The sequence below is a fragment of the Panicum virgatum genome, chromosome 3K (assembly GCF_016808335.1).
Source record: "Panicum virgatum strain AP13 chromosome 3K, P.virgatum_v5, whole genome shotgun sequence".
NCBI classification, from domain to species: Eukaryota; Viridiplantae; Streptophyta; class Magnoliopsida; order Poales; family Poaceae; genus Panicum; species Panicum virgatum.
The window spans coordinates 47,983,446-48,011,040 of record NC_053138.1 but is presented as its reverse complement, the minus strand read 5'-3'; the positions used below and the strand labels follow the sequence as shown (position 1 = coordinate 48,011,040).

Genomic DNA, 27,595 nt, shown 5'->3' with positions numbered 1-27,595 from the left:
TTCAACCTCCGAGCTTTGCTTTTTGTATGCATCAATGATTGGCCTGCACTTGCAAAACTTTCGGGACAGTCGAACATGGGATACATGGCCTGCACCCACTGTTATGATGAGACCGATAGCATTTATTTGAAACACTGTAAGAAGTATGTATACATGGGCCATCGCCGATTCCTTCCTACCAATCACCCCCTAAGAACCGAAGGGAAGCATTTCAAAGGGGAACCCGAAACTCGTCCTAAGCCTCTGTTCCGTAATGGAAAGCATGTGTTCTCGATGATCAAGAATGTGAAGGTAGTATTTGGAAAGGGTCCCGGTAGCCAACCTGTTCCCAAGGATGACCAGGGACATGTTCCAATGTGGAAGAAGAAGTCTATATTGTGGAACCTACCTTGTTGGCAAGTCTTACAAGTTCGCAATGCAATTGATGTGATGCATCTGTCAAAGAATCTTTGCGTGAACCTACTAGGCTTTCTGGGAGTGTATGGTAAGTCAAAAGACACATTGGAAGCAAGGCGCGACATGCAGCAGCTAGCTGGGCGACAAGGCTTGCAACCCGAGAAGAGAGACAAAGGATGCCACTATTTAAAACCTGCCAGCTATAATCTGAGCAAAGAGGAGAAGAAAAGTATGTTCGATTGCTTGAACAGTATCAAGGTCCCGTCTGGGTACTCCTCAAATATACAGGGCATAATAAATGTGAAAGAGAAGAAAATCCAAAACTTGAAGTCCCATGACTGCCACGTTCTGATGACACAATTACTTCCGGTTATACTGAGGGGTGTTCTACCGGAAAATGTGAGATTGACAGTTGTAAAGCTTTGTGCGTTCATGAATGAAATTTCACAGAAATCAATTAATCCAAATAATCTAATAAAGCTGCAGAAAGACATTGTCGAATGTCTTGTCAGCTTCGAGATGATCTTCCCACCTTCCTTCTTCAATATTATGACACACCTTCTAGTTCATATTGTGACAGAAATAACTATCTTGGGTCCTGTTTTTCTACACAATATGTTCCCTTTCGAGAGGTTCATGGCAGTATTGAAGAAGTACGTGCGTAAACGTTCTCGCCAAGAAGGATGCATTGCTAAGGGCTATGGAACAGAGGAGGTCATTGAGTTTTGCATTGACTATCTTCCTGATCTCAATCCGATTGGGCTCCCCGTGTCACACCATGAGGGGCGACTAAAGGGAAAAGGCACACTAGGAAAGAAATGTAATGTGAACATCCCTTGTAGTGAATTCAGCCAAGCAAACTTCACGGTTCTTCAGAATTCATCCAAGGTGGCTCCATATATTGATGAGCACATAAATATTATACAGTCTGAAAATCCACAGAAGAATCTTGCTTGGATTACACGCCAACATATAAAAACTTTTGACGGCTGGTTCAGACGAAAATTATTGGGCAACAACACAGTTGATCAAGAACTTCAATGGCTGGCTAGGGGACCATCAATCACTGTCCAGCAATACCAAGGGTATGAAATCAATGGGTATACATTTTATATGAGAGCTCAAGACAAAAAAAGCACCAACCAAAACAGTGGTGTCCGTATGTGTATAGTAAACAGTAATGGAGAAAAGAACAACTACTATGGTGTCATAGAGGAGATATGGGAACTTGAATATGGACCCACAGTTGTCCCTCTGTTTCGTTGTGAATGGGTGGCTGGAGGAGGCGTAACGAAGGACCGGTCTGGGATGACCATAGTCGATTTTAAAAAGATTGGATATAAAGATGAACCATTCGTTCTAGCCAAGGATGTGACACAAGTGTTCTATGTGAAGGACATGTCGAGCAAACCGAAGAAGAAGTCGGATAAGACGCCTGAAGCAGACAAGGCTGGAAATGAGCCGAAACGGCACATAGTTCTTCCCGGAAAAAGAAAAGTTGTTGGAATTGAGAATATTTCGGACAATTCGAAAGATTATGACCAGATTGATGACCTTCCTCCATTCTCAGTTGACGTTGACCCTAGCATCCTCTTATCCAAAGAGGACACACCTTACTTACGCCGTGATCACGCTCAAGGCACTTTCATCAAAAGGAAGATTATCAATGTTCCAGTAGATAATGATAATGAGTAGTAGTTTTATATAAGTTATATATTGAATTCTCTCAATCAGTGATGTAATGTAACGCACCGCATCGTATTTATCTCAATTCTCGATACTATTTGTCCAATTATGACACAATATCATCTTCAGATAATATTATATTTTTGCATGGTATAAATATTATTTATGTTCACTAATTTTGCATTACTAGAAGCATTGAAACATTAAATTACAAATAAATAATCAAGTAATATACGAATTAATTACATCATTGTATAGGCTACTATTGAAAAGTTTTTTGAATATTTTTGCATGGATCAAAATGAAATATTTTCAATTTATAACGAATAACAGAAACATATACACATATAAACCCTATAAGCTACACATAATTGATAATGGTTTCATATTCGTGTATTTACTTCAAAACGAAATGTTTTCAATTTATTGTGTTGATATAATTAATAATATGCTAAAAAATTAAGATATATTTTTTCTATATTATTCTAATTTTTAAGCCTATTACGAATAAATTAATCAATATTAAAAGTTTATTGTAAAAGGGAATTGATAGGGCAAATTTTTTGTTCCCGCCAGATGGAACACGTTAGTGCCGGCTGGTAAAACCAGCCGGTACTAACTTTGCACGTTAGTACCGGCTGGTTTTACCAGCCGGCACTAACCTGTACTGCTGACGTCATCGAGGGCACATTAGTGCCGGCTGATTAGGCCAGCCGGCACTAACCTTACCACCGCGCCCAACTATTCCCCTTCCTTCTCTCCGACACCTCACCAATTTCAGATCGACGTCGTCCGGGTGTGCCCCTGCTCCCGCGCTCGCCCGCCTGCGCCGCCGCCACCGCCATCCCCGGCCGCGCGTTGGTCCCCGACGGCCCTCGCCCCGCGAGCTCTGCCGCGCGTCGCGTCTTCCACCTGCCCCGCGGTGCCGCACGCCTCATTGTCCTCGCGTCCCCCGCGCGCGCTGCGCCGGCGCCTCGTCCCCGGCGGCCCCGACGCGACGCCTGCTCCTGCCGCCCCCGATCCTCGAGGTCGTCCTCGCGTCCCCCGCCGCGCCGGCGCCTCGTCCGCGGCGGCCGCCTCGACGCTCTGCCCCGCCGCCACCCGGCCCCGACCTCGCTCGTCCCTGGCCGGCCAGCTGCCCCAGCGCCGCCTCGGCTTCGCCGTCCTTGGGCCCGCGCCGCCCCTCGCCGCGCCCGGTCCGCGCTGCCGCCCCTCCTCATCCCCGTCGACGTCCCGGCCGCGCCCTGCTATTGCTGCACCCAGCTCTCAGTTCGGAGCAAAGTAAGCAGACCATCGATCCTTGTTTGATTATCCATTCGCCCCATTTAGCGTTTGTTGGCCACTTTTGTTGATTTGACTACTGGAAGCATCATAATAAATCGCCACAGCTAAGTTCATTTCAGCATGCGCAGTATTGCTAAGCTCTGAGTGTCAAAAGGATCCATAGGCTTGGTTTCTATTTACGGTTTACATCATAATAAATCGCCACAGCTAAGTTCATTTCAGAGCAAATGCTAGCTTTCCATTTGACCATTTGCAGTTGATGGATCATCATTCCTCTGGCAATTATCACATCAATATTGATTGATATTAGAATGGCATAGTGATCTGAACTTGATGTGATGATGTTTTCAACATGGTAATCATCAAAAAGTTGGATAAACTAACTGTCCATTTGCTACTGCTCGGTAATTAAAGTTTTAGTTGCAACCTGCCGGTAGCTTTGAATTGGTTTCCTTTTCCTGCCTTGGTTTATACAACTTCATGAATACAGCAACCTAGAAGCTTAACTAGGTTCTTGTGCTGCAGTTTTGCAATCAAGACTACTTCATTTCTGAATTCCTCCGTGCCTTGTCCAGAACCCTTGCTTAGTCTCTTAATAGCTATTTTCTTTGGACCTCTTCTCTTACATTTCCATACAAGGGCTGCGAATGCTAGTAGCAGCAGACATGCTATAATACAAAACCACTGTTATTTCTGAAGAAACACAAGAAGAAGTTCAAAGAGGGCAACCAATATCATAGCTATACCTTCTTAGCCTCTGGGTCCTTGATTTTCTTTGGGGGAAGAATGTCCCAGTGCTCGTAGACGCTGCCTGTTTGCTTCTCTTCATTGTCAATGAGAATGCTGTATGTCGCATCAGGGCGGATGATCAAAGTGTACACATGTGTCAACTGGTCAGTCTCGCAAGGCACATCCTTCTTGATCAGGTGGTTCTTGCCATCCTTTGTCAGGATAGCATGAACCTTCTTGGTGCTGTATCCACAGATATCTGGTCCAAACATAATGCTGCAATAAAGAAGTACCAAGTTAACTACATTATAAGATAAATAGGGTGAAAGAGTACGAGAATTGAGTCCAAAGCTACCTGTAAGGTGTGTCGCCACCGAATTTCTTCTTGTCCACATCACCGCCAAGCAACTTTACATAACCACTTCCACAGTCCAGCTTCTGCTCGTGCTTCACTGAGAACTGCAGCACCAGGGTCTTATCCTTGTTGCTGAACTCAGGGTACTCTGCCGAAATGGCATAGAACCTGTTGTCCTCAACATCTCCATTCCATTTCCCAGAGGTGTGGTTCCATTCACCAGCCATGTTCTCATCCTTCTTCCAGTCGGACTTGACCCACTGACTTTCCAGTGGTTAATTAGCTAGTTGCATGTGCCTCTAGTGCTTGCTTGACTACTTGTGCGTGACTCTGCTCTGCCATTTAAAATCATCTCATACCATCATATGTTAGTTGCTCTGTGATTTGTGCTCTGTTTTTTTACTAATTGAGCCAAGTAATTCAGCAGCAAGATACAATATTTTTACACTCTCACGGTTCATGTCTTTGGTAAATAATTGAGTAGCCATGAAATATTCTACACTCTCTTCTGATACAATATTTTTGCAAATATGTACATTTTATTGGTACTAGAAAATACTTAATGTTTTTTTATTGTTTCAGGTAGTGGAAATGGATCCTACGGACGAGTTAATGCACGAGCTCATTCGTGGTAGTACTGGGCACATAGCTCCAGAGTTTGATGAGGACGAGAACGATGGCAACCAATTTTTAAACTTGCATTATCATGGCAACGAGGAGCAAGATATTAGTGGGGAGGAAGAAGAAAATGTCGAGGAAGCCGAGGTATAAAAGTTTAGTGATTCTTTCAGGCATCAGGATAAATGTTTTGTCAATATATATGTTAGGAGCAAGATATTGTTTGTGACACAAGCGGCCCAGCTGCGAACTATTTGTGTTATGTTGCTAGCTTTGTTGATGATTTCAGTTCTTGTGTAAGCAGTCGTGCTCCAGCTAAAAATTCTTATGCATGTTTCAGTCAATAATTATCGATCTGGAACCCTTGCTTGCGGGTTATGAAGGTTACGCATATCTGCCGCGACGTCCACTAGTTGCTAGCAACCCGCTTGATAAATTTGCGATTCTTTCAGGCATCAGGATCGACGAAGCATAAACGGAAACGTGGCTCCAAGAGGAAGATGGTAGGATGTACGACCATCACGGAGATCAACGAAGCAACTGGAGAGCCACTAGCCCCTGGTCAAATTAAGACAACATTTGTAAATCAATTGGGATATCTTGTTAGGGAAAGCGACCCCATAAAGTACAAGCTTTGGAAGAGAAATAAAGTCTCTGATCGACCTGAAGATATCGTGCCAGATTCAGAGAAAGATTTGTTATGGAAAGAAGTGTCGTTGCACTTCAACTTTCCCCCAGGCAAAGCTGACAAAGTAAAGGGATGGGCATTTAAGAAGATGGCAATTCAGTTCGGCTCGTTCAAGAAAAAATTGGTGGCAAACTTTGTCAACAAGGGCCTCACACCAGATTTTGATAAAGTCTGGAAGAAGCAACGAGAGTGGTGGAATGAATTCGTGAATTACAAGCACAGTGCTGACAGCATGGCAGCCTCGATTCAAGGCAAAATGAATGCTAGCAAAAAGACAAACTTCCATAGACTTGGGCCTGGAGGTTATAAGGTTGCTGTTCCGAAATGGGAAAAGATGGAAAATAATTTAATTGCAAAAGGAATCGTACCGCAGACCTTGAGTTGGCCCAAACGAGCAAGGTATTACTTCTATGCTCATGGAGGCACACTAGACCCCGACACTGGAATGTTTGTGACTAGCGACGTACTAAGAGAGGCTGCCCAAAGACTCGACGACGCAATGAGGCGTACGGAAGAAGGAACCTTCCAGCCTAACAAAGAGAATGACGAGCTGACTTACGGTCTTGGGAATGCGGAACACACTGGACGGACCCGAGGCGTGGGCGTAGTTCCATGGAAATATGGCTTTTCCGGAGATCTCGAAACCTACCGAAGCCGATGCAGAAGCAAGGCAGTAGTGGCAGAGAAGATCTGTAGCCTAGAAAACCGGATAATGTCACTTGAGGCAGCAGTTGGGCAACGCTCAGACCAACCTACTGCCAATGTCGAGATCAGCCCCTCTTCTCAGCGTCGTAGTAGTGTTGCTTCCACAGAGCACCCTAATTTGGGTGCCGACAGGCCGAGGGACCCCATTGATGACATCACTGTTAGGACCCAATGTGAGCTTCTGGTTCTTTATGGGAAAAAGCTCAAAGTTTGTGCTGAGGGTTATGCGGAAGTCCAAGAAGAAGGCGGGACAATACATTGCCAGCCGATTCCTGAATGATTCGCTAGAGTGTTTGTTGACCGAATTATTGAAGAACGCTGGGAAGATTTGGACCTCCCGATCCCTATAGGTCCTGAAGAAACAGAACTACAACATGCCATACACACATGGATCGCGTGGCCAAAGCGCGACATAAGATTGGTGCAAGCAGCCACAGATTCTGCTCAGTGCTCAAGGCAAAGATCACCAACGCCAGCTGACAGGAATCCTAGTGTTGGCCCACCTTCTCCACCGCATGCACGGGACCCCAGCATGGATCCGCCATCACCAGCCGCACAGGATCCGCCATCACCAGCCGCACAAAGCGAGCCAATTCCGGCATCATCACCAGCCGCACAACAGAATCAGAGTCAGCGACAAAAGTCATACACGGTACCTTCGGTCCAACCATCTCATAAGCAGCAAAGAAAGAAGAAAGCGAAGGCTCCAGAAGAGGAAGAGACAGAAGAATCGTTTCAAACCTTCTTGCTGAAGCGCAAGCTACTGAGGGAGGTTGCGAACAAGAAGCCAGAAATAGATCCGGGTGCAAAGGCACACTTCATTAAAGATCCCACCAAGGAGAAAGAAAGGGAGTCGGATTATGATCGTCAGATCAGAAAGTGCTACAACAACCCCAAGAATCGGCGGCTTAATGCAAAGACCGTTCCCCAGCTCGGAGAGCAGTCCAAACAATCGATCCCTCCGTTGATAGTGCCGCGTGAAGAATGTCCCGATGAATCAAGAGATCCGTTGACCATGGCTGGGATGATATTGCAAACTGATCTAACAAGGGCTCAATTGCTTGGGGAGGCCCTACATAATGCACGCGGCAAGAAAAAGTTTGTACTTGGTGAACCTTTGATATGGCCAGAGTTGCTACCATTCCTACCAACGAGAATGGCCGAGTTACACAAATGGTATGCCGTGCAATCTAAAGCTAATGAATTAGAGATGTTCCCAGCTCGGATTAAAGATGAGCATTTCTGGCGGGGGGAGATGATGTATATATCGAGTTTGCAGCACTTTACGATTTATACCATCAAGATGCCCTTCACAAGTCCCTCATGAGTGTATGGTGCATGCAAGTATTGTCTCTCGTTTCATTATTTTTAGCCTTGTGTGTTGACTGATCCCCGTTTTTCTTGTGTCCCGTAGGTCAAAAATTCAAATTTGCCGAAAGAATAACTTCCATAATGTCGGGTTCTTCGACCCCGATATTATACACGAGAAATCGCTAGCGTTAAATCCTGGAGACATAGTCAATGTTATATACTGGGGGTTGCGTAAAAATAGCATGTGTCCCTTCATTCTCTTGTCATACAACCATCAGTGAGTCGTTCTTTGTTAGATTTTTTTTTTCAATCCCTTCGTATTAATAATACTATTTAATAACTATTATAATCAACATTAATTGGTTATGCGTATGTATATGCACAGCTTTCATTGGATATTGCTTTGTATTCGGATTGAGGAGCACAAGGTCTTGGTGTACGACTCGTTAAGGCAAGATAAATCAAAGTACCAAGATATCATCGAGGTGGTAAATACTGCATGGAGTCGCTACCTCCACAAACACATAGGCTTGCCCATAGGTGAAATCGAGCCTCTTAATTGGGTGACTGATTTTCCGGTATGAATATACTCTCGCTACTAATGTCATTCGCAATAAACATCAGAAAAATTCTATATCGTAACCCACATTTGTCCATAGTGTTCGAGACAGGGCTAAGGAAACAACTTATGTGGATACTACATATGCGAGTGGATTAACTCTTTTGCAAGTGAAAAAGAGCAAATGACAGTGGAGGCATTCAATGTACGTGAGCACAATCACATCTGCTCATTATTTTAATTCATTATTTTTTATTCTCATGTTTTTATCGAAAAATGTGACAGCGTTGGTGGATGAAAGAAGAACTCATTGAAATCGCTCGGATCAGGGCAATTCAAGAAGCTATATGCGGATTTCTACTCGATGAAGTCATAAATCCTAAGGGCGAATTTCATGGCGATCTCCGTCTAAGCGTCGCCCAAGAAGATCCGACGACGAGGAAGCTGATACGTTATTATAGTTGATGTGCGCAATAATTTGTAATATCTCATGTACTTTTGAACTCCTAAGTGTTCCATACATGACAAATATATATATAAATATATAATGTTATTGTAATATGCTGTTCTAATAATACTGTGCAATGCAAAGAGTACGACTATGTAGTCACATACGCTAGAAATACTCATAGCCATACGTATAAAAACGAAAAGAAAAGAAACATAAAGAAGAAAAAACATTTAGTGCCGGCTAGTTATATCAGCCGGCACTAACCTTGCTGTCAGGACTCGGGCGGGGGCGGGCACGTTAGTGCCGGCTGGTATTACGGACCGACACTAACATACACGTTAGTGCCGGTCAGATTAGCCGGCACTAACGTCTGTCACGTTAGTGCCGGCCATTTAGTGCCGGCCACAGGGACCGGCACTAACACGTCCTGTGACCGGCACTAATAAGCCGTTTTCCAACAGTGAGTCATCAGGACCCCGCTGGCCACGCCTGCCTTTTCATCTCACACAGTGCGCACGCCTGGCTGAGCAGCGCGTTTTGCATCCCTCGAGCTACGTCCCCCTCATGATCCTGGCAACAAATCAACATGAACTTGCATCCGGCAACTGCCCAGGCTGAATCCGTCGAAGCAATCGCGCTAGTGGTATCACGGCATGCCAAGAATTCCCAGTGCTTCCCATACCTCTGTTCTAACATGAAAAGGTAAAAAATGCACTACAAGTGTACACACACTGACCGAGACGGCCAATCAGTAAAGTTAAAGTCTGCGAATGAATGATATATGAATGAATAATCCGTATATATATTGAGCTAGCTAGCCTTGTCTGTTCTGACGATATGACGCACATGGCTAGAATCTCAGTTCATTAATGGTGTAATATCGTCTGTGCTTTCATTGGTCCACTACTCATGAGCTCTGAAATAAGATTCCAACTATATAATGCATGAAAGGTGATGACGGAACTGCAAGAACACAAGACCACAAGTATTTCTGATGCTGTGATATGGCTTAGCTCTTTTCTTCTTTCTCTATTCTCACGTTGCAAAGTCCTATTACCTAGCCGTGCTTATATAGTCCTTAGTGTATACATATACTGTCAAATCTATATGAAACTACCGAGTAGTACGTGGACTCTATATATCACTGTTAGAAATATGATTATTAGTACCGGGCAAAGGTACTAACTGGAGGGCTATTTAGTACTACTCGCTGCCATCGGTACCAAACGCGCCACCCAGAAAAATGAAAAAAATATTGCGAACCACAAATCACGTGAATTTTTCACGCATAAATGCGCGTGTACGGTCATGAGGATTCGAACCCACGACCTCCGGCCTCGCGCGTAGCTTTGTTGCCATCCCACCTATGTAAATTCTTGGGTAGCATCAAGAATTCAGGGATGTTGAGATTCAAACTTGAGATCCAAATGGCTTGGTTATTGGAAAGAGCACAGAGTATACATTTATTCAAACTCAAATAGCGACTGAAAAGAGTACAGATCTGTTGGAACTCAAATGGATGTTGGAAAGAGCAAACTTGCAGTAATGCAGCGTCAAAACTCCATTAACACAATGGTTATTCTGAGCCCAGAGTCTCAATGCACAGGGTTATTCAGGCCAATGCAGTAATGAACGAGTTTTTTCAGATGGCTATTATTGTGCTATAATTCCCCACTGCTAATCCAGATTCAATGTTATACTAGTGCTTGCTGCTTCAGTAATTCGATTTTAGCATACTAGAAATTTACAAATATCATTGGATTTTAGTCGCAATTATGTTTGTCACACACGTCCGCCCCACCTAAAATTTTGTACGAGCCACGCCACTGACTGCCTCTGCTACTACGTTTCAAAAGAGCCCCAAAATACTAACACGACATCCTCCACAATGTTATTGATTAAGCATGTTATACGGGAGCACGCGTAGAAATAATTTACTGGTTAAAAAGTCTTGACCAAGACCAACAAACAACAGAAGAGGCAAATGATCGATCAACTTGAACAGGTTGAGTTTCGGGATAATCTTATTGCCCTGTTTCGAGTAACTTGGATCATTCCAATGTAGGGATGAGTCTCTCGCAGGCATTCAAGGGGTCCTTTGTTTAAAATTCCCATGCCATCTGTTTTCCTAGAACCCACATTGGTGAGAGTGAGGTGTTCGCAGCGCATCATACACCCATATTCTATCAAAGCGTGGTTCATAAGCTGGTGAATCAGTACTATGTTAGATGAATCCAAATTTATAGTGCTGTAATTACCTCTCTTAAAAGGCACATGCACCAAATTAAATGCCAGTTCTTTAATGGTCATATGTGCTCCTTTTTTTGTTGATTATAAACGAGAGGAAATGCAACAAAATAAGATTCTTAACGAATCATTGCAAGAGGAATACAACAACAATCAGCAACACTTCAAACTTAAACTCACCAAATGATCAGTTTATTGCTCCAAGAAAGTTGCGTAGATCACCAAACCAAAAGTAAATATGTTATCCGAAATCAAAAATGCCAATAGCAGTACAAGGCCTATGTCGATGGCCAGGAAATCTGAATGATGAAGCCGCCAAAATTTCTAAACCCACGGTTACAGCCACCCACAAGAATCTACCTTCTGCCACCGCTGCTCTATAGACCTCACAACCACTCATGTCGTCGAGGAGAGTTGACCGTCTGCTTTCCTTCCCTTTTGTCTCGGTTGTACATCCATCCGGGGACAATCCCGAGCTGCTCAGCATCCAGGTGGATCCAAAACTTCTATCCCATCAGACTGCAGGTTGAGCTTCAGTCTCAGCGGTGGCCTCAATTGGTTTGCCAGACTAATGAAATATGTTCGCAAACCCATCATTCCCGATCCATCTCACACCTATGTTCTTTCAAGGCATTGCTGTGCCCAAATGCATGTCTGTTGGTAAGATACAGATAAGGGTAATCCATATTTATAGTGAGAGCTGGTGCCAATTACTCTCACGTTGCAGTTGTGCTCAAATGTTAGCTCATTAACTGCCTCTAAAACGTCCGTATCTACTCTTTCTTATATTGTCCTAATGAGCAAATGCAATGGATTCGAAAATACGGTGCTTAATGCAGTATCCTTAGGTGGAAATGGTTAATGGTAGCATACACCAGCGTCTACACTGAAGGAGAGCACACCGGCAGTTAGCATTCAGGGCTTTAGGGTTTTCAGTGGCTGGGGGTCAGACCATCCGAGCCGGCTGCAGCAGCCACCTCCATTTCCCAATTGTAATTCCCTCACTAGTTAGGACTTCTCTCTATTTATATATATTCCATAATTCCATGATTCCATCTCAATGTCACTTGACGGAAGCTACAACTGCGGAAAGAGTATTTTCTGAATTGAATCTAGTGAAGAATTAAATAAGAAATCGTATGGTGATAAGTTATTAAACCCAATATTGTTTCTACAGTCGACTGAAAGCAGGGGAACTCACGGTCGACCAACCACCAACGTGGTGGGTCCGATGCCCACATGATTATCTCCTCTCGCAGCAGCCTCTCTCCCATTTCCCTTTCCTCTTCCTCTCTATTTTTTTTTTGGTTTGGATCAAGCAGGGAAGCCTCTCTCTTTCTTCTAGCAGGGGAACGCGAGCTTCGCCCCTCAACGACGAGCGGCACGGCGGCGGGGAGGCGCAGCACGGCGACTCGCACCCCGGGTGCTCGCCGCCCCCGGTGGTGGCAGAGTCCTTCCCCTGGGCACTCACGGAGGAAGAGGGAGGCGGTGGCAAGGGCGCTCGCCGGCGGCAGCGGCAGGGTGCTCCTGCCGGGCGCTCGCCTCCGGCAGCGGCGGCGGTGAGCTCTAGGGGTGGTGTCGCTTTTTACCTTTTTTCAATTTTTGGATGTAAAAGTTTTAACAAAACTTTTTTTCCCAAACTTTTACTTTGGTTTTAGATGCAAAAGTTTTTTTTCAAAATGTTTTCAATTTTTCTCAAAACTTTCTCTTCCAAATTTTTTCTCATTAAATTTTTTTTTCTTTTTTCTCCAAAACATTTTTCTCGAAAAGTTTCTCTGAAAATTTTTTATTACAAAATGGCAAAGGCAATTCTAAAAAAGAAGAAAAAGATGGTCAGAAAATCGACCGTACGGAAGCCTCCAACGGTCGCCCATAAATTAGAATCACCCATTATTAAATGATTGATTGGTTGGTCACTTTTATTGAGCGTGATATAAGTGAGGATGATGTAGTTCACACTTTCATGACGACAGGAAGCGTAAACAAAAAAACTTTAGACTAGACTAGTATTGTAACCTTCTATTTATGTAAGACCTTATTGATGGTGCAACGTTTTATATTTTAAATTATTCAAGTTTTCAACTAATTACTTGAATTAAATGTATTATAGGATCATTTAAATTATGTTATTATATTTTAAATTTGAGCATTATATACTATATTATTGTTGAACTGCTATTAGATTATAGCTTTGAATTTTTTTGTCAGGACTACCTTAGTTTTAAATCCTGATCCACCATCGTGTATGTTCCTGAGTTTTTGTTTGGCAGCTGTCCTGGTACGATATTGAGCCCATCATAATGGCAAAACGTATGTGCGTTATTCTTTTTTGCATCCACCACCGCCGGAGAGATCAGCAAGGCAAGTTCATAGCCTTTGAGTGGAAAATGTTATACTCAACTCCTGGCTTCACGGCGTAGTCCACAAGCCATCTGACTAGTTGCTCTTGAAGTGCTACTAGCTCGCCATAGAGCAATTCAGAAGTACTCAACTCAGCATGATAACTAGAACATATCACAAGGGTGTTCACTTACATTACTTGGACACTTCTCAAGTTTCCAAATTCAGCAGGGACAGATCCAATAAGATGGTTTTTACTCAAATTCCTGCATGAACAGTTGTGGAAATCAGGCAATAATGCACATAGAAAAGACAACAAGAATTCCGAAAGGTTGGTACTTAACATACAGTTCAAGAATGTCAAGGGCGTCAACGCCCATGACAGCAGGACCGCGGCTATGAAGTTCGTAGCTCCGGCGGGTAATGGCGTCGGGGTTGTTGCCCAGCTGCCCAATGTTGAAGGAGGTGAAATTAGGAAGGAAGAAAGAGATTAGGCTGGTAATTCTTCATTACTCCTCCAAGTGTTCAGGTACAAGGATAAATAGGCGCCTAGGTCTCCACTTAATTAGGAAACAAACTAACAAATCTCCTAAACTTTAGCCACTGATTGTTGCCGGCGCCTGCTCTGCCGAACCGCCGGCGCTGCGCACGCGAGAATGTCGCTGATATTGGCGGCCCCACATGACATCTCTCCACCCCTCGACGAGCAGCTCGTCCTCGAGCTGGAAAGAAGGGTAGCGATCCGCGAAGCCGTCGAGATCTTCCCATGTGGCCGAAGAGGGAGGTTCCCCTTTCCACTAGATGAGAACCTGGCGAACCCCCCTGGCAAGGCGCATGCGCACGACGCATTCCGGCTCTAGCACGGTGGCACCGTTGTGCATAGGAGGCAGTGCTGGCGGAGCAGGTTGTCAAGGGCGTCAACGCCGAAGACAGCAGGGCCGCGGCTACGAAGTTCGTAGCTCCGGCGGCTAATGGCATCAGGGTTGTTGCCCAACTGCCCAATATTGAAGGAGGTGAGATTAGGAAGGAAGGAGATTAGGCTGGTAATTCTTCATTAATCCTCCAAGGGTTCAGGTACAAGGATGAATAGGCACCTAGGCCTCCACTTAATTAGGAAATAAACTAATAAATCTCCTAAACTTTAGCCACTGATTGTTGCCGACGCCTGCTCCGCCGAACCGTTGGCGCTGCACACGCGAGAACGTCGCTGATATTGGCGGCCCCACATGACAAAGAAGATGCTTGAGATCACCAATAGTGGGAGGAACTGGTCCAGAGAATTCATTGTAGGAAAGATCCCTGTGGAAAAATGGAGGAAGAATGTAGATATCAAAATGAAGTGATTGCGACATAACACGTAATTCAAAGAATTCATAGGACTAGGTAACAAACAAATAGGTATAGGGTCTCCTTACAGTGTGTCCAAGTTGACTATGCGGCCAAGTTCAGAGGGAATCTGGGCTTTGAAATTGTTTGAAGAAAGGTTCCTATAATATTTTTTTTAAAAAATAACTACATATCAGAGTAGTAAAACAATAAAATGACATAATAATGTTCTCTCAATGGCAACAGTTGTAAGCAAGCTGCTGCACGTGCAACTACTCACAGGTATGTCAAGCTCTCCAACTTGTGGAAACCACCAGGGATAGAGCCATTCAGTCTATTGCCATACACATTGCTGAGAACAAAATAAACACAATTAAGCATGAGAAACACATAATTGTTCTATTGAAACCAGTGATAAATGCATGCTTACAAACTTACAATTTGTTCAGTGCACTGCAAGAACTGATGTTTGCAGGAATATGACCCTCAAGATTGTTGTTGGCAAGATTTCTAAAGAACTATACAACTTGTCAGAAAATGCTGAGATCAAAATAAACATTAATTAGCTTTCAAAAACTAAACATTAATTTTTATACTTGAATGTGGGATAGGTTCTTACAATTCAAATAATTCTGTGAGCTTGCCAAGCTCAGCTGGAATGGTGCCTTATAGTTCATTATCATTCAGCTGCCTGGTGGAAGTAATGTTGAACTTCATTAAGATCACATATCAACATAAATGCAAAGTTGTTAAGATAACAGTTTCTTAAAAGTAGCTAATTTTACTCATGTTCCCCAGTTCTGGTGGTATGTGTCCAGTAAGTTTGTTGCCATGTAAATAGCTGAAAAAGAATGGTTATACAAACCATTAATAAGAGAAAAAGAAGATGGTTTGGGAGTGAAGAGTATTGTTGATGATACTAACAGTTTGCCAGTGTATGATAGGTTGCCAAGTATAGGAGGAATCGGCCCTATCAGTTCATTCTCCCTCAGGTCTCTGAGAAGCAAATTTTTTATGAACAAGTAAAGAAACTATTAATGCTGGACTGAAGTGTTGTATTACACTTTTTACTCACAAGACAGCAAGAGCCTGCATGAGGCCAATCACTTCTAGAATTCTCCCAAGTCAGTCTATTTCCTTGAAGTGACCTATAAAAGACCAATGCAAGGATTAAACTTGTCCAGTTATCTCCCTGAAGAACTTGGACAGTTGCAGAACCTTGATAGCTTGTGAGTCCTCCTTCATGGTACTATTATTTTGATTTCTACTGCATACCAAGTTACTAGAACTTCACTGATCTGTGGTTTTCTTACACAGGATTCTTAGCAACAACAATTTGGTTGGGGAGATCCCTGCTCAGCTGGCTAACTGCTTCAGCTTAATTACTTACCTTGTATGTTTTCTGTGCTAACTTTGTCGTAACAGCATTGTTAATGATTTCTCCTAGATTAAAACATGTGTTATTTTCATTTTAGGAATTTATCATACAACAACTTTTCTGGACACATCCCATCGGCAAAGAATTTCTCGAAATTCCCATTGGATAGGTAAACAAATGGCCCCATTGTACCAAATGTTGGATTAGGTACTAGACTATTATGGGTCTGTTTGGTTCATTGGCTTATCCTAGCCTGGTCACGATTTGGAGCCAGGTCAGCCTAAGCCTGGCTTCGCTAGTACATTTGCTCATGTTTGGTTGCTTGCATCTATGGAGTCTGGATTGATATTGTTGTGTTTGGTTTCGTTGTACTCATGGGTGGGTGTTACCGCTTCTTTGTGGGCGGTGAGCTGTAGCTGTCCTTCACCTCCTCTTTTCTCTGATTTTCCTCTCTTCTGTGGGCTGCAAGCGGTGAGCCATGCGGTGGCGCGTGCGGTCTGCCGAGCTGCACGGCGTCCCGCAGCTAGCATATTAGCTTGTCGGCGTCCAGGAGGCCCGTCTCCAACTTTATCATCTGCTCATCCCTGCCGCCGCCTAGAAGGTCTTTGGCTTGTAGCCTTGTACTCGTCCCGTCCGTGATGTGCGCTCTTCGTATGAGGAAGAGCACAGAAGCAGCGGTAACGACGGGTGAGAGCCGGGCAACCAAACGGACCCTATATGTCCAGATCGAATCTCGGAACAAGAATAATACATTGGTGCCTAGATCAATTGAAGGACGCTAGCACAAATCGATGTCCAGGCAAACAAGATTGGGGGTAGCTAGGGATTACCTTGATGCAGGCACATCAAGGGGCGGAGGAGCGAGTAGGAGGCTGGGACCTCCTCGCGACGGCGGCGCGGCAGCTCCTCGCGGGGGAAGCGCTGGCGTCGAGGGCGGCGCCGGAACTCCGGGAGTGCGCGTGCGGCTGGGGTCGGCGCCGGGGCTCGGGGACGGCGGTGCGTCTGGTGCTCGAGGCGGCGGCCGGCACAAGCAGGGACGGCAGCGCGTCTGGTGCGCGGGGCGGGGGCCGCGCCTCGGCACGGGCCGGCGGCCGGCGCAAGCAGCAGGGTCGGCGGACGGCGCGGGACCTCCTCGGCGCAAGGTCGGCAGCAGGCGCTCGGGCGGACGAATTTGGAGGCTGTAGGCGCGGGCGGGCTCTGTTTTGGGAAAAAGGTAAAATCACCCTGTTCACTGAACTGGTGCTGGAGCGGTGGCCGGAGTGGTGTGATAAAAAAATATTGTTGGCTGACCGGTAGTTAGAAGTTAGTACTGGAGTGGTGTGAGCGGAAAATACTGTTGTGCTGGAGGCTGCCAGAGCTGCCGAACAGAGTGAATGAGGCCCTTCACCAATGGGCCCAGCCCAGACCTGCGCGGTGATCGTTCACCGCCGAGCCCATCCCCGACCTGGCCATGATGTAGATTTTTTTCATTATGTTTTGAGCTGCAATTAGACATACCCGAGTCATCCCGGCGCACCGACTCCTGGCGCACGCCCTCTTTCCCTCTCGCGCCTAGGGGTGGTAAGGGCTCAAGATTTTGAACTAGAAAATCTAAAAGTCAAGCTCTAAAAGAGTCGGGTTCTAATCTTATATAATTTTGAATGAAATAACTGAATAATCTTATTGGACTGTGAAGAGACCACTAAGGTCATGACCTATTACCACCCCTACTCGCGGCACTGGTTTTTCTCAGGCCCGCAGGGATGGCCCTTCTTTTCAGTTCCGGTCCCTATTTTTTCCGATTTTGTTGGTTTTTGTTTTTTCTCTCGTCGAGGTACGCAGCACCGTGGACGTACGTAGCTGTTTTATTTTTTGTTCGCTGCTTTTTTTCTCTCGTGGAAGAGGTAGCACCGTCGCAGCTATGTAGATGCTGTTTTGGCGGAGGAAGTGAAACACATTTCCAAGCTGGTTAACTTCTCAATGGCTGAGGTGAGTATTAGGCGAAACACATGCCGTCATACTATAAGTGGAAAAAAATAATTCTCTTGAATCACAAAAATCTTGGAATGATTTTGTAACGTGAGCTAAATTCTCAGCATTATTGAGACTTGTATTTGCAAATGTCATTATCTCATCCTAAATATCATTAACTGCAAAGAGTTAGATATCTTAAATCTAGAATCAAGCCAAGGATTGCCATACAAGTGAAGAAGAGGAACAACATGAGTGCACCGGCCTTGGCACAAGCATGATTTCTTTGGAACACATCATCACACCACAAGGGTTAGAAAGGATAACATCACAGGCATGCAAATGGATGTCTCGGAAAGACATGAACCATCACTCTAAACACTCTAAACAAGAGTTTTATACATCGATCACTGCTTGCGACTGGCCGGCCATCCCACCGGTGGTCTGTCGCTCCCTTGCGCACGCAATCTCCAGCAAGCAAGAAACTCCAGGCTTCATAACGGGCGATCTCCAGCGAGCCTGCAACACCCACTAGTAGAAATAGTAGCATCCATGATGTTTTTCCATATGACATTTTGAATTTTGTCATTTGAATTTTGTCATTGAACAGATCACATCTATGACAAAAATTCGAGGTTCGTGATAGATCCTCGTTGATATCCCTCGAGCAGTGCTCAACTGTAACGAAAGTAAAAACACGTCACGTGAAAACAGGAATTTCATCATAGTTCACCACTGAACCCTTCAGCCCCTACGGAACTATGACGAAAGTAAAATGCGTGTCACAGAACAACATTTCATATCGTCATAAAAAAAAAATAGTGCGCCAATTAACTCCCCGTCCCTACGATCAGCGCGATTCGTCATAGAACCAGACCGGTTGCCACCTTGCTGGCTGAGTGGTCCAGTTTGTGTAGCTAACAGCCACGTATAGGAGTGCAGGGCAGCAGGCCGACGTGGTTTACAGTGTAATGGGTCCCGGAGGTGTGCATGTATTGGCCAGGTTTCACTAGGATCTAGCATTCAAGCTCGATCCGGCCCAGGAAGAGAAACAGGCCCACATTGAAAACATGTGTGGCGAATGTTCCATAAAAGGTCGGGAAAAAAATCTGCTGACGCGCGGGTTCGAACAGGGGCAACGGGGAGTTTGGAGATTGCTAAAAACCACTGCGCTAGACATTTGCCACTTCCCGCATGACGGTCCATTTTCCCGCGCGCCTCGCCTGAACTTGCCAGCGACCGCGTCCCTTCTCCGTCAATTTCACCGTGGTTATAAATACAAATTCTGACAAAATCAGGAAAAACAATCTATACCTTGTCATCTGCTCTAGTCTCTCAATCTTCATGGCTGCTCAATCTCAATCTCCCATGGGTAGGAACAACAAGCGCCCGGCAGATGGAGCTCCAGAAGGCAATCTGCCACTCTGTGCCCGCCTTCTCTGCCAAGGGTATGAAGATCTTAATCCTGCGTGGCCTCATGTATATGTTCAAACCACTAATTCTGTTCTGTTCTACAGGACCATCTGTATGGCCGGCCTGGCCTATAGGGGTGCTCGGCGGCGCCAAATCCGTAGCCGCAGCAAGTTCCTCTGGCGGCTCTGACAACGGAGACGACACTCGGTGCTACCTCCGTTGGTGGAAGGGGACACGCGACATCTACTCCGAGACAACTCGTGAGATTGTGCGTCTCCAGCTCTGCTTGGAGGTCACCCAGACCGCCCTAACCGCCGCCGAGGGTGAGGACTCCACCGCTCGGGTGATGCTGTCCGCTGCCGATGGCAGAGTTGCAGATACTGTTCTTCTCTTTGAGCATAATTAATTCTCCATGAAGATTATTTGTTGCCATTAATAAACATATCTTTTTTCCGCATAGAAATTATAGCACTGGAGGCACAAATTCAGGCCCTCCACCAAGCGGCGAACGGCGCCGCCACCACGGTGAACGCCAGAGGCGGCCTACTGGTGGACCGCCTACAAGACATCCCAACCGCACCAGGCAGATCGCCACCCACGGTGTCAGGCAGGGAGCTGCAACTGCTCTGGCGGCGCAAGCCTGTACCGGGCACAATCTTCTCCTTTTGGAGCCTGTATTCCCTGAAGGAGAAGGGCGAGCAGGCTTCGACGATCTCGTTGTACAATTTGGTGTAGCCACTAACGCAATCGTCAATGAAGTCAGCACCGATAGTGTTGTAACCAAGGTCTTTCTTTGCAAAGATTAGATTGTATCTGAAACATAATGAATGGACAATCCAATCTTTTGCTGATTTTATGAATGAACACAACTGTGTGCAAACCCAATACAACAACAATTTCATGACAAGTCTGAATATGCAATAACAGGCAACAAGACACATCCGAAAACAATAATGCATACTCCTAGGGATCGTCGTCCTCGTTATCGTCATCGTCATCATCACCATTCCCATTGGCATCAGTGTCAGTACAATAATCCAAGATAGTGTCATCTCCATCATCCTCATATTCCTCCTCGTCTTCGCCATCATCTGCTGAAACTCCCATTACAAGGTCTGCTAAATTAGCTTCAATGGCATCTGCATCCTCATGCTGGTGCACATCATCAGCAGCATATTCATAGCCCTTATGCACTGCATGCTCCGTATCGAAACAATAATCATCTTGGTGTATGTCCCCATCCTTTTCAGGCACATCATAAATGCCCCTGTGCTCAAATTTTTGCACAACTCGTCAATCGTTGCCTAAATTATTATCCTGCAAGTAAAATATCTTTGTGTATTGTGTTGCGAGAATAAAAGGATCAGACTTGTACCAAAATGAGTTGATGTTGATGGACTTGAAATGCCCATCATCTCTAATGCCTACAGTCTTTCCCTCTTGATTGTACCAGTCGCATCGCAATAGGACCACTAACCGACGGTGTTGCAGATTAGAGTTATATTGCAACTCTATTACCTCTATGAGAACACCATAAAATTCAATTGTCTCGCCTCTATGTCTCCCATTGGCCATGACACCACTATTCTAATAGGTGGTGACTTTAATATTATATGTGGACCGCATGAGAAGAATAATGCCAATTATAGTGACAGGTGGCCTTTCCTGTTTAATGCAATAATAGATGCCTTTAATCTAAGAGAATTGGAACTTTCAGGGCGACATTTCACGTGGGCAAATAATCTTCAAGTTCCAACATTTGAAAAGCTAGATAGAATCTTATCTTGCAAAGAATGGGAGCTAAAGTTTCTGCATACCACAGTTCAAGCACTAACTAGAGAGTTCTCTGACCACACTCCGTTGTTCCTGAACACGGGTGAAGCGGCGTCAGTTAACAACCAATCACCATTCAAATTTGAACTAGGCTGGTTCTTGCATGATGGTTTTTTTTATATGGTAAAAGAGATCTGGCAAAGTGTGCAACAAGGCAGTACACCCTTAGAGAAGTGGCAGGCAAAAATCAGACGCTTGCGGCAATGTTTGAGGGGTTGGGCCAAAAATATTAGTGGTGCATACAAAAAGGAAAAAAAGTCACTATTGAATAAATTGGATGAGTTAGATAAAAAGGCAGAAACAACACCCTTAGACGGCAATGAGCTAAATCTTAAACATGCCCTAAACAATAGATTAGCCGAGCTTTAAAAGGAAGAGGAAGTGAAATGGTATCAAAGGGCTAAAGTAAAAGACTTATTGGAGGGAGATGCGAACACAAAATACTTCCAGTTAGTGGCAAGTGGAATCGAATCGAGTGAAATAAATTTACATTCATATCCTCGAGTATCGATTGATGCCAATCAAATCAAGTGAATCAAAGTTCATTTCTTAATCCTTGATTTTGATTGATGCCCAATAGAAGTTATGTTCACCCTTCTTATGAAATGAACTTCTATTGGAAGCTTAGGATGGATTGCTTTGCCACCATGTTCATCTTTGATGAAATGCAAAGCTTTCCACCTAAGGAGGGGATGATTTGAAAGAAATTCATTTCTCTCATGACCCGAACTCGGAATTGTTCATTTGACCCATAGAGTTACACATCCTCTTTCACTATGGGGCCATGAACATTCCTTAGTTTCTCTATCTGGAGATCAAGCCACTCACTCCATGAGCATGAAGTTTCTTAAAAAAAAGTCATGCTTGTCCTAGACATCTCCGAGATCTTTCATCCGTTGCACTAAGTCGCTACGAGTCTTACGATCATTGTAGGGTTTCCAATCATAGACACCCTTTACGATGGTTGTAGTTGGTTTTGCTTATCATAATATCTTTGCAGGGCTCGTAGTTGTATTTGTTCACTAACCTTGCAGCTTGAGCGATGATAAATTAATAAATGGTGGTGAAGCTGGGAACTACATCATCATTGATAACTGCAGGATGAATCCCCATGGTCGAGCTTGCGACCATAAACAAAGCACTACTGGGAGATAGCCCGGATAATCTTAAAAAAAATCTTTCTCCTAAACAATAAAAGCAAGAACATGTTTTTAAGCATAGTATGCACCTTCAGGTATTCTTGGTCCTAACCATTTCAGGTGACGATTAAGAAGAATAGGGGACATATGATGCCTGAGAACATAAAGGACTGCATCAGCTGAACACTTTGATGCTCTTTGGAGTGGGAACACACTCAAAAGGAGACCCCGACATTACACACTTGACTTTCACACAAAAGTCCAAGTGTGGGGGAAATCGCATAGCGTCACGCTACAAGTTCCAGCCATCCAAAGGAGTATCCTTGTTTCAAGAAGGTGTCAGCCTTGGCTTGCTTAAAAAAATAGAGGTGAAAAAAAGAAAAAAAGGAGAGAGATATAAAAAAAGAAAAAGAGAAAAGAAAAAAATAAAGAGAGAGAAAAAGAAAGAGAGAAAGGAAGAAGGAAAGAGTGGGAGAGAGCCGGCAACCTTCACACAAAACTCCATTCGGTCCTGGCTCCACACACACAAGCAGCTCACGCACGCATACAATCAAGAAAATGCTTCACTTCCTTTCCAGCCTTTGCTGCTCCACTCAACACGCCATCGCCGCAGCAATTCCCAGACATCCATCGTGTATGCTGACGGTAAGTATACTTGGGTAAGAAAAGGTAACATTCACCAATCCCTTACTAATATTTATCTCCATAGAGCTTGATCATGCAAAATTCTTGCTTCCTTTGTTTATGTTCTTATGCTCTGGTTTGGATGTATTTGGACAGTACATCCATAGGCTTTTTAAATTAAGCATGGTGCTTAGGTTAAATAGCCTTCTTTAATCAAATTTGACATGGTGTTGAATTTTGGTTAATGAACTTTGGAGTAATACAACCATAAGCTTTGGATGCATATCTTTTTTGGACTAACCCCTGTAGGAAACTTTTCAAATTTGTTGGGTAAAGTCCTCAAATTCATGCAGGAGATAAGGCAAGGCCCTCTCTGCGCTTTGAATAATAAAATTTGCACAACATGCAAAGGAGCCATAAGTCGCATGAAAAAAAAATGCACTTTGTGCACTCTACCAAATGCCCCTATGTTTTGCTCATGCAGTTTTATCTCAGCCTTGTTTGAGTTTTGCTAAAAATTCGGTGAACAATGAATATAAAGAAAACCTCTTTGTTAAAAAAAAGGAAGAATCTCTCTCGAAAAAAATGATGAAATAAAATGATGGCAAATATTTTGGGATCCATGCTCTTTGCATCTTTAAACTCATTTTTTTTCCTTGAAGCATGGACGTGAACAACAAATCTAAAAAAACAATTTCAAAATTCTTTAAACATTCCTAGAGTACTTGTTCTCCACTTACCTTTTGTAGGAACAAAAATGAACAACCAAGGAGCAACGTACAGTAACTCCATCATCCACACAACGCTCCTTTATCCCACGGAAAAAATAGATGCATGAGGAACCAAGCTGAACAAATGCAAAGCTTTGATTCATGTATATGAAGCTTAACTCTTACATTTTTGTTCCATAGTAGGTGAGTTCTTAAGGTGAGTATCCCACACGCCTCATGTATCCTCACTCATGTCTCCACCCTGCTAAGTTACCCATCATGTCCACTTTGCCATCCCAAGAATACAAAAAAAATAAAATAAATAATAATAATAATAATATAAAAATAAAATTTGGTGCTTCAAGTACTTCTTTTTTTCATTAAATAAAGTGTAGACTCCCCGCTGTTCGAAACCGGTAGAGTCCTTGTTTGTTTCCATTTTGTTTTGATGAATAAAACAGGTACAAGAATAAGTGTGGGGGAGAACTATCAAGCTCAACAACCACTCGTTCAAGATCTCCCCCAACATGTTGCACAAATTCAGATAGCACAACACACTGAAGAACAGGATGGATGAGATTCACGGAGGGATGATTGAACCTCTGGTTCAGCCAAACCACATCCGAATCACCTTTCTCCTCTTCTTCCTCTACAAACGAAGGTTTGTGCAACACTACCCTCAAACTCCCTCTTTCTTGAGTTTAAACAAATTGCATGCTGATCACTAAAATTAAACTCAATGAGTCTTGCCAATCCACTTGTGCACTCCATGTGCTTCCATGAATAACTTGCATACACTTTATTCCTTGCTTTCTTTCTAGTTCTTGTGAACAAATATCTTCATAGGGAACCCTTGCTATCTAAGTAATTGACTAATGTGATATGATTGGATGAATGGAACCATGCTCTTCCTTGCAAAGTACTTGGGATTTCTTTTCATAAAAAAAAGTCATCAATAGCTTGTCTCCTCAAAATTATGAAAATTCCTACCAAAGCCAAAGTAAGATTTTCCTGCTCAAACCTTCATATGTAGTTTGACTTTTCTTTGAGTTCTGTCAAATTCTATGACCCTTCTTAGAGACTTATCATACTCTCTTGATCAAGATCATGTACACGTCCACTCACGTACTATACTTCTACACAAGAAGATAGCAAACATTATCATCCACCTACATAATAAAACTCCATGTCATACCATGACTCTTTCTCTCTAAAGTGACCATAAAGGATGTTGGCTATGCAAAATGAAATAAAAGATGCATACCCAAAGAAGGTATGCCACATGCTCGAAAAGCATGTCAAAAAAAAAGAAAAAAAAGAAAGATGCATACCCAAAGAAGGTATGCCACACGCCCGCAAGGCATGTCAAAAAAAAGAAAAGAAAAGAGAAAGATAGTCCATATCCATGGAAAATAAAGAAGAGCGAGGGGTCATGCAAAGGAGTTCATCCACCATCCACCAAAAATCCCCACACACTTGCACATCTTGATCAGATTGTATGACTCGTTTCTGCTTGGATCTTGTTTTTGACTTAACAATATAAGCAAAGCAAACATGACTCTTGACTCCTACCCTGAGCTCCACATAAGCCTGATTAGATGATAGGAGAAAAGAAGGCAACAACTTTGCCTTGGTGAGGATCCAGAACAAAAAGAGTGATTTGAGAGAATAATTGGAGGAGCAAGACTATTCTTTCTTTTAAAAAAAAATAAAAACCCAAGTTTCCAAGCCGGAAGAGATAGGAACCTGAATTCTGTATTGTTCCATTCTTCAATTACCCAAGAAAGCATGGTAGCCACTCAAAAGTTCACAGAATTTGGAAGAAGCTCGGAATAACTTGTATGCAGGTTTCATAAAACGGAGTTGCATCCACATTAGTCCTTCAACCTTTACTCGAGGACGAGCAAAGGACTAAGTGTGGGGGTGTTGTTGATGGTCCTTGGGTGTCACATCTGACCATCAACTCTGAAAAAGAACAATACCAAAACAAACACCAAACTAGAGATAGGAGTTTAATACTAATCATTTCCACAAGTTTTGGTGAATGACTGTTTTCAGGAGACCGTGTCTGCATACGGAGGGAAACCATGCTCAAATGAAGCCAAAAGTACATTTCAGAGCATGTTAGACGAGCATGAGAATTAGAGGGCCCACATCCAGTAGCAAATCAGCCCAAGACCATGAGAAAAGACACTTCTGACAAATCAAAGGCAGATACAAGGATCCTAGGGACAAATGACATACCAAACCAACAAAACTTTAGGGGAACACAAAGGAGCAACACCAGGGCCCACCTGTCAGTTGTCCAGAGGAAGGAGGGCCCGAGGGGGCCCTATTTGGGGTCGGCCGACCCCCTGCTGGGCCTAATGAGGCCCATCTTTCTCCTGCAAATTCCCACCGTGTCTCCTACGCTGGCTCTGGGTGGTACCACCTCGAAAGATCACCCAATGTTCCACCCTTGGAGGGCTATATAAGGAGGAGGAGAGCCCCCAATTCAAGACACACAGCAAGAGAGAAGGAAGATCTCCATTCCAAGGCTTAGGCCTAGTACTTAGAAAATAGGGAGAGAGTGAGGGGTAGTTCGGAGGGGTGCCAAACTGTCGGAGGGGTGCCAAACTGTTGGCGCTCTTCTCCGGCCTTGTACCTCGACGGAGGCTTCCTTTCTTAAGTAAGTATTCGTGATCTTCTATGGTAGTTAGTCTTTTAGTAAAGTAAGTTCTATTCTTTATTTGCTTGCGGGATCATCGTCTGTCCTCGTGACGGGTGCTCTAGTTTGATGGATCAAGTCGTGGACGGAGTCGGGTCTAGAGTAGTAATCGGTAGCGTAGACGTGGTGTCTAAGCTAGAGGTTACCGTTGTTTGCATACCTTCTCCACGGTCTGTCTGGGTAGGCGGCAGGTGGTGACAGCCCTGTCCATCCCTTGTAGTCCCCCACGTGAGGGTTGGGTGTAGAGCTAATAGCCGGATACTCTTGGCAGACCAAGAGTAAGCCGGTGCCCGAACTAAGCAAGTAGATGTAGAACCTATCTTTACTAGAACTCTAAGCCATAGGAATCCTCTCTATCCTCGCCTACCTACCTCTTGTTTGTCCTTGGACAAACCAGTTAGAAGGTTAGTACCTCAGTTCCCCGTGGAATTACGATACCCTGAATACTCACGGGTGAAGTGCTACAACGGTATCTCCTTACGCTTGCGGATTATTCTGTGAATGTTAAGAAATACTAACACTTATGCCCATGGCAACCAAATTTATACTGCTACTCATTGTGTGCTTTGTCTTGCCCTCCAGTTTCAGCAATGTGTCAAGGAGGTTGTCGTATATATTTTTCTCTCTGTGCATGAGATCAAGATTGTGGGGCAGCTGCAGATCCTTCCAATATGGTAGCTTCCACCACGCAGATTTGCGGTTATAAATTACTCGATCTCCTTTGTCACCTCACTTTCTCTTGAGCCCTGTGTCTGTTACACCTGGCTGGACATGGCTGACCCTTTGTAGTAGCTCTGCAAACCTCCTCTGCAGTGAACTTTTCAGGTGCCTCTTGCTCCTCTGTGTTCCCATCGAACTCTTTCGTATATTTGTGCCAATCATGATCTGTTAGCAGATAACGACGGTGGCCAATGTTGCCTATCCCATTTTTTAGTCACCGTGACAATGGGTTTTTGTTGCAATGAACACATGCATAATAACCTTTTGTACTTCACTCTGACAGGGTGCCTAATGTCGGATAGTCATTTATGCTTAAAAGCAAAGCTGCATGCAGGTTGTACTTCGTTCGAATGGCAGCATCATATGTCATGACACCACTCTAGAGCTGAAGTAGTTCTTCTATAAGAGGCTCCAAGAATACATCAA

The 27,595-nt window shown here is 44.0% G+C and overlaps 1 protein-coding gene and 1 long non-coding RNA gene across 5 annotated transcripts; both read right to left on the bottom strand.

Moving 5' to 3' along the window:
• Nucleotides 1–4,091: 4,091 nt before the first annotated feature.
• Nucleotides 4,092–4,725, bottom strand: LOC120700978 (calreticulin-like; the record flags this gene model as incomplete). Its single annotated transcript, XM_039985158.1, has 2 exons — nt 4,092–4,371; nt 4,451–4,725. Coding segments are annotated over 2 exons (540 nt in total), but the record flags the coding sequence as incomplete, so codon positions are not given.
• An 8,895-nt stretch (nt 4,726–13,620) lies between these two features.
• On the bottom strand, nt 13,621–17,222 carry LOC120699402. 4 transcript variants are annotated; one of them, XR_005685390.1, is made up of 9 exons: nt 16,904–17,222; nt 15,771–15,843; nt 15,620–15,691; nt 15,315–15,536; nt 15,134–15,205; nt 14,976–15,047; nt 14,785–14,856; nt 13,718–14,668; nt 13,621–13,635 (listed from the first exon to the last, which is right to left on the bottom strand). It is a non-coding gene; the product is annotated as an uncharacterized LOC120699402 (long non-coding RNA). The 4 variants fall into 4 exon arrangements; XR_005685391.1 differs by lacking the exon at nt 16,904–17,222 and having other exon boundaries at nt 15,315–15,386; nt 15,481–15,536; nt 15,771–16,017; XR_005685389.1 differs by lacking the exon at nt 16,904–17,222 and having other exon boundaries at nt 15,771–16,017.
• Between the last annotated feature and the right edge of the window lie 10,373 nt (nt 17,223–27,595).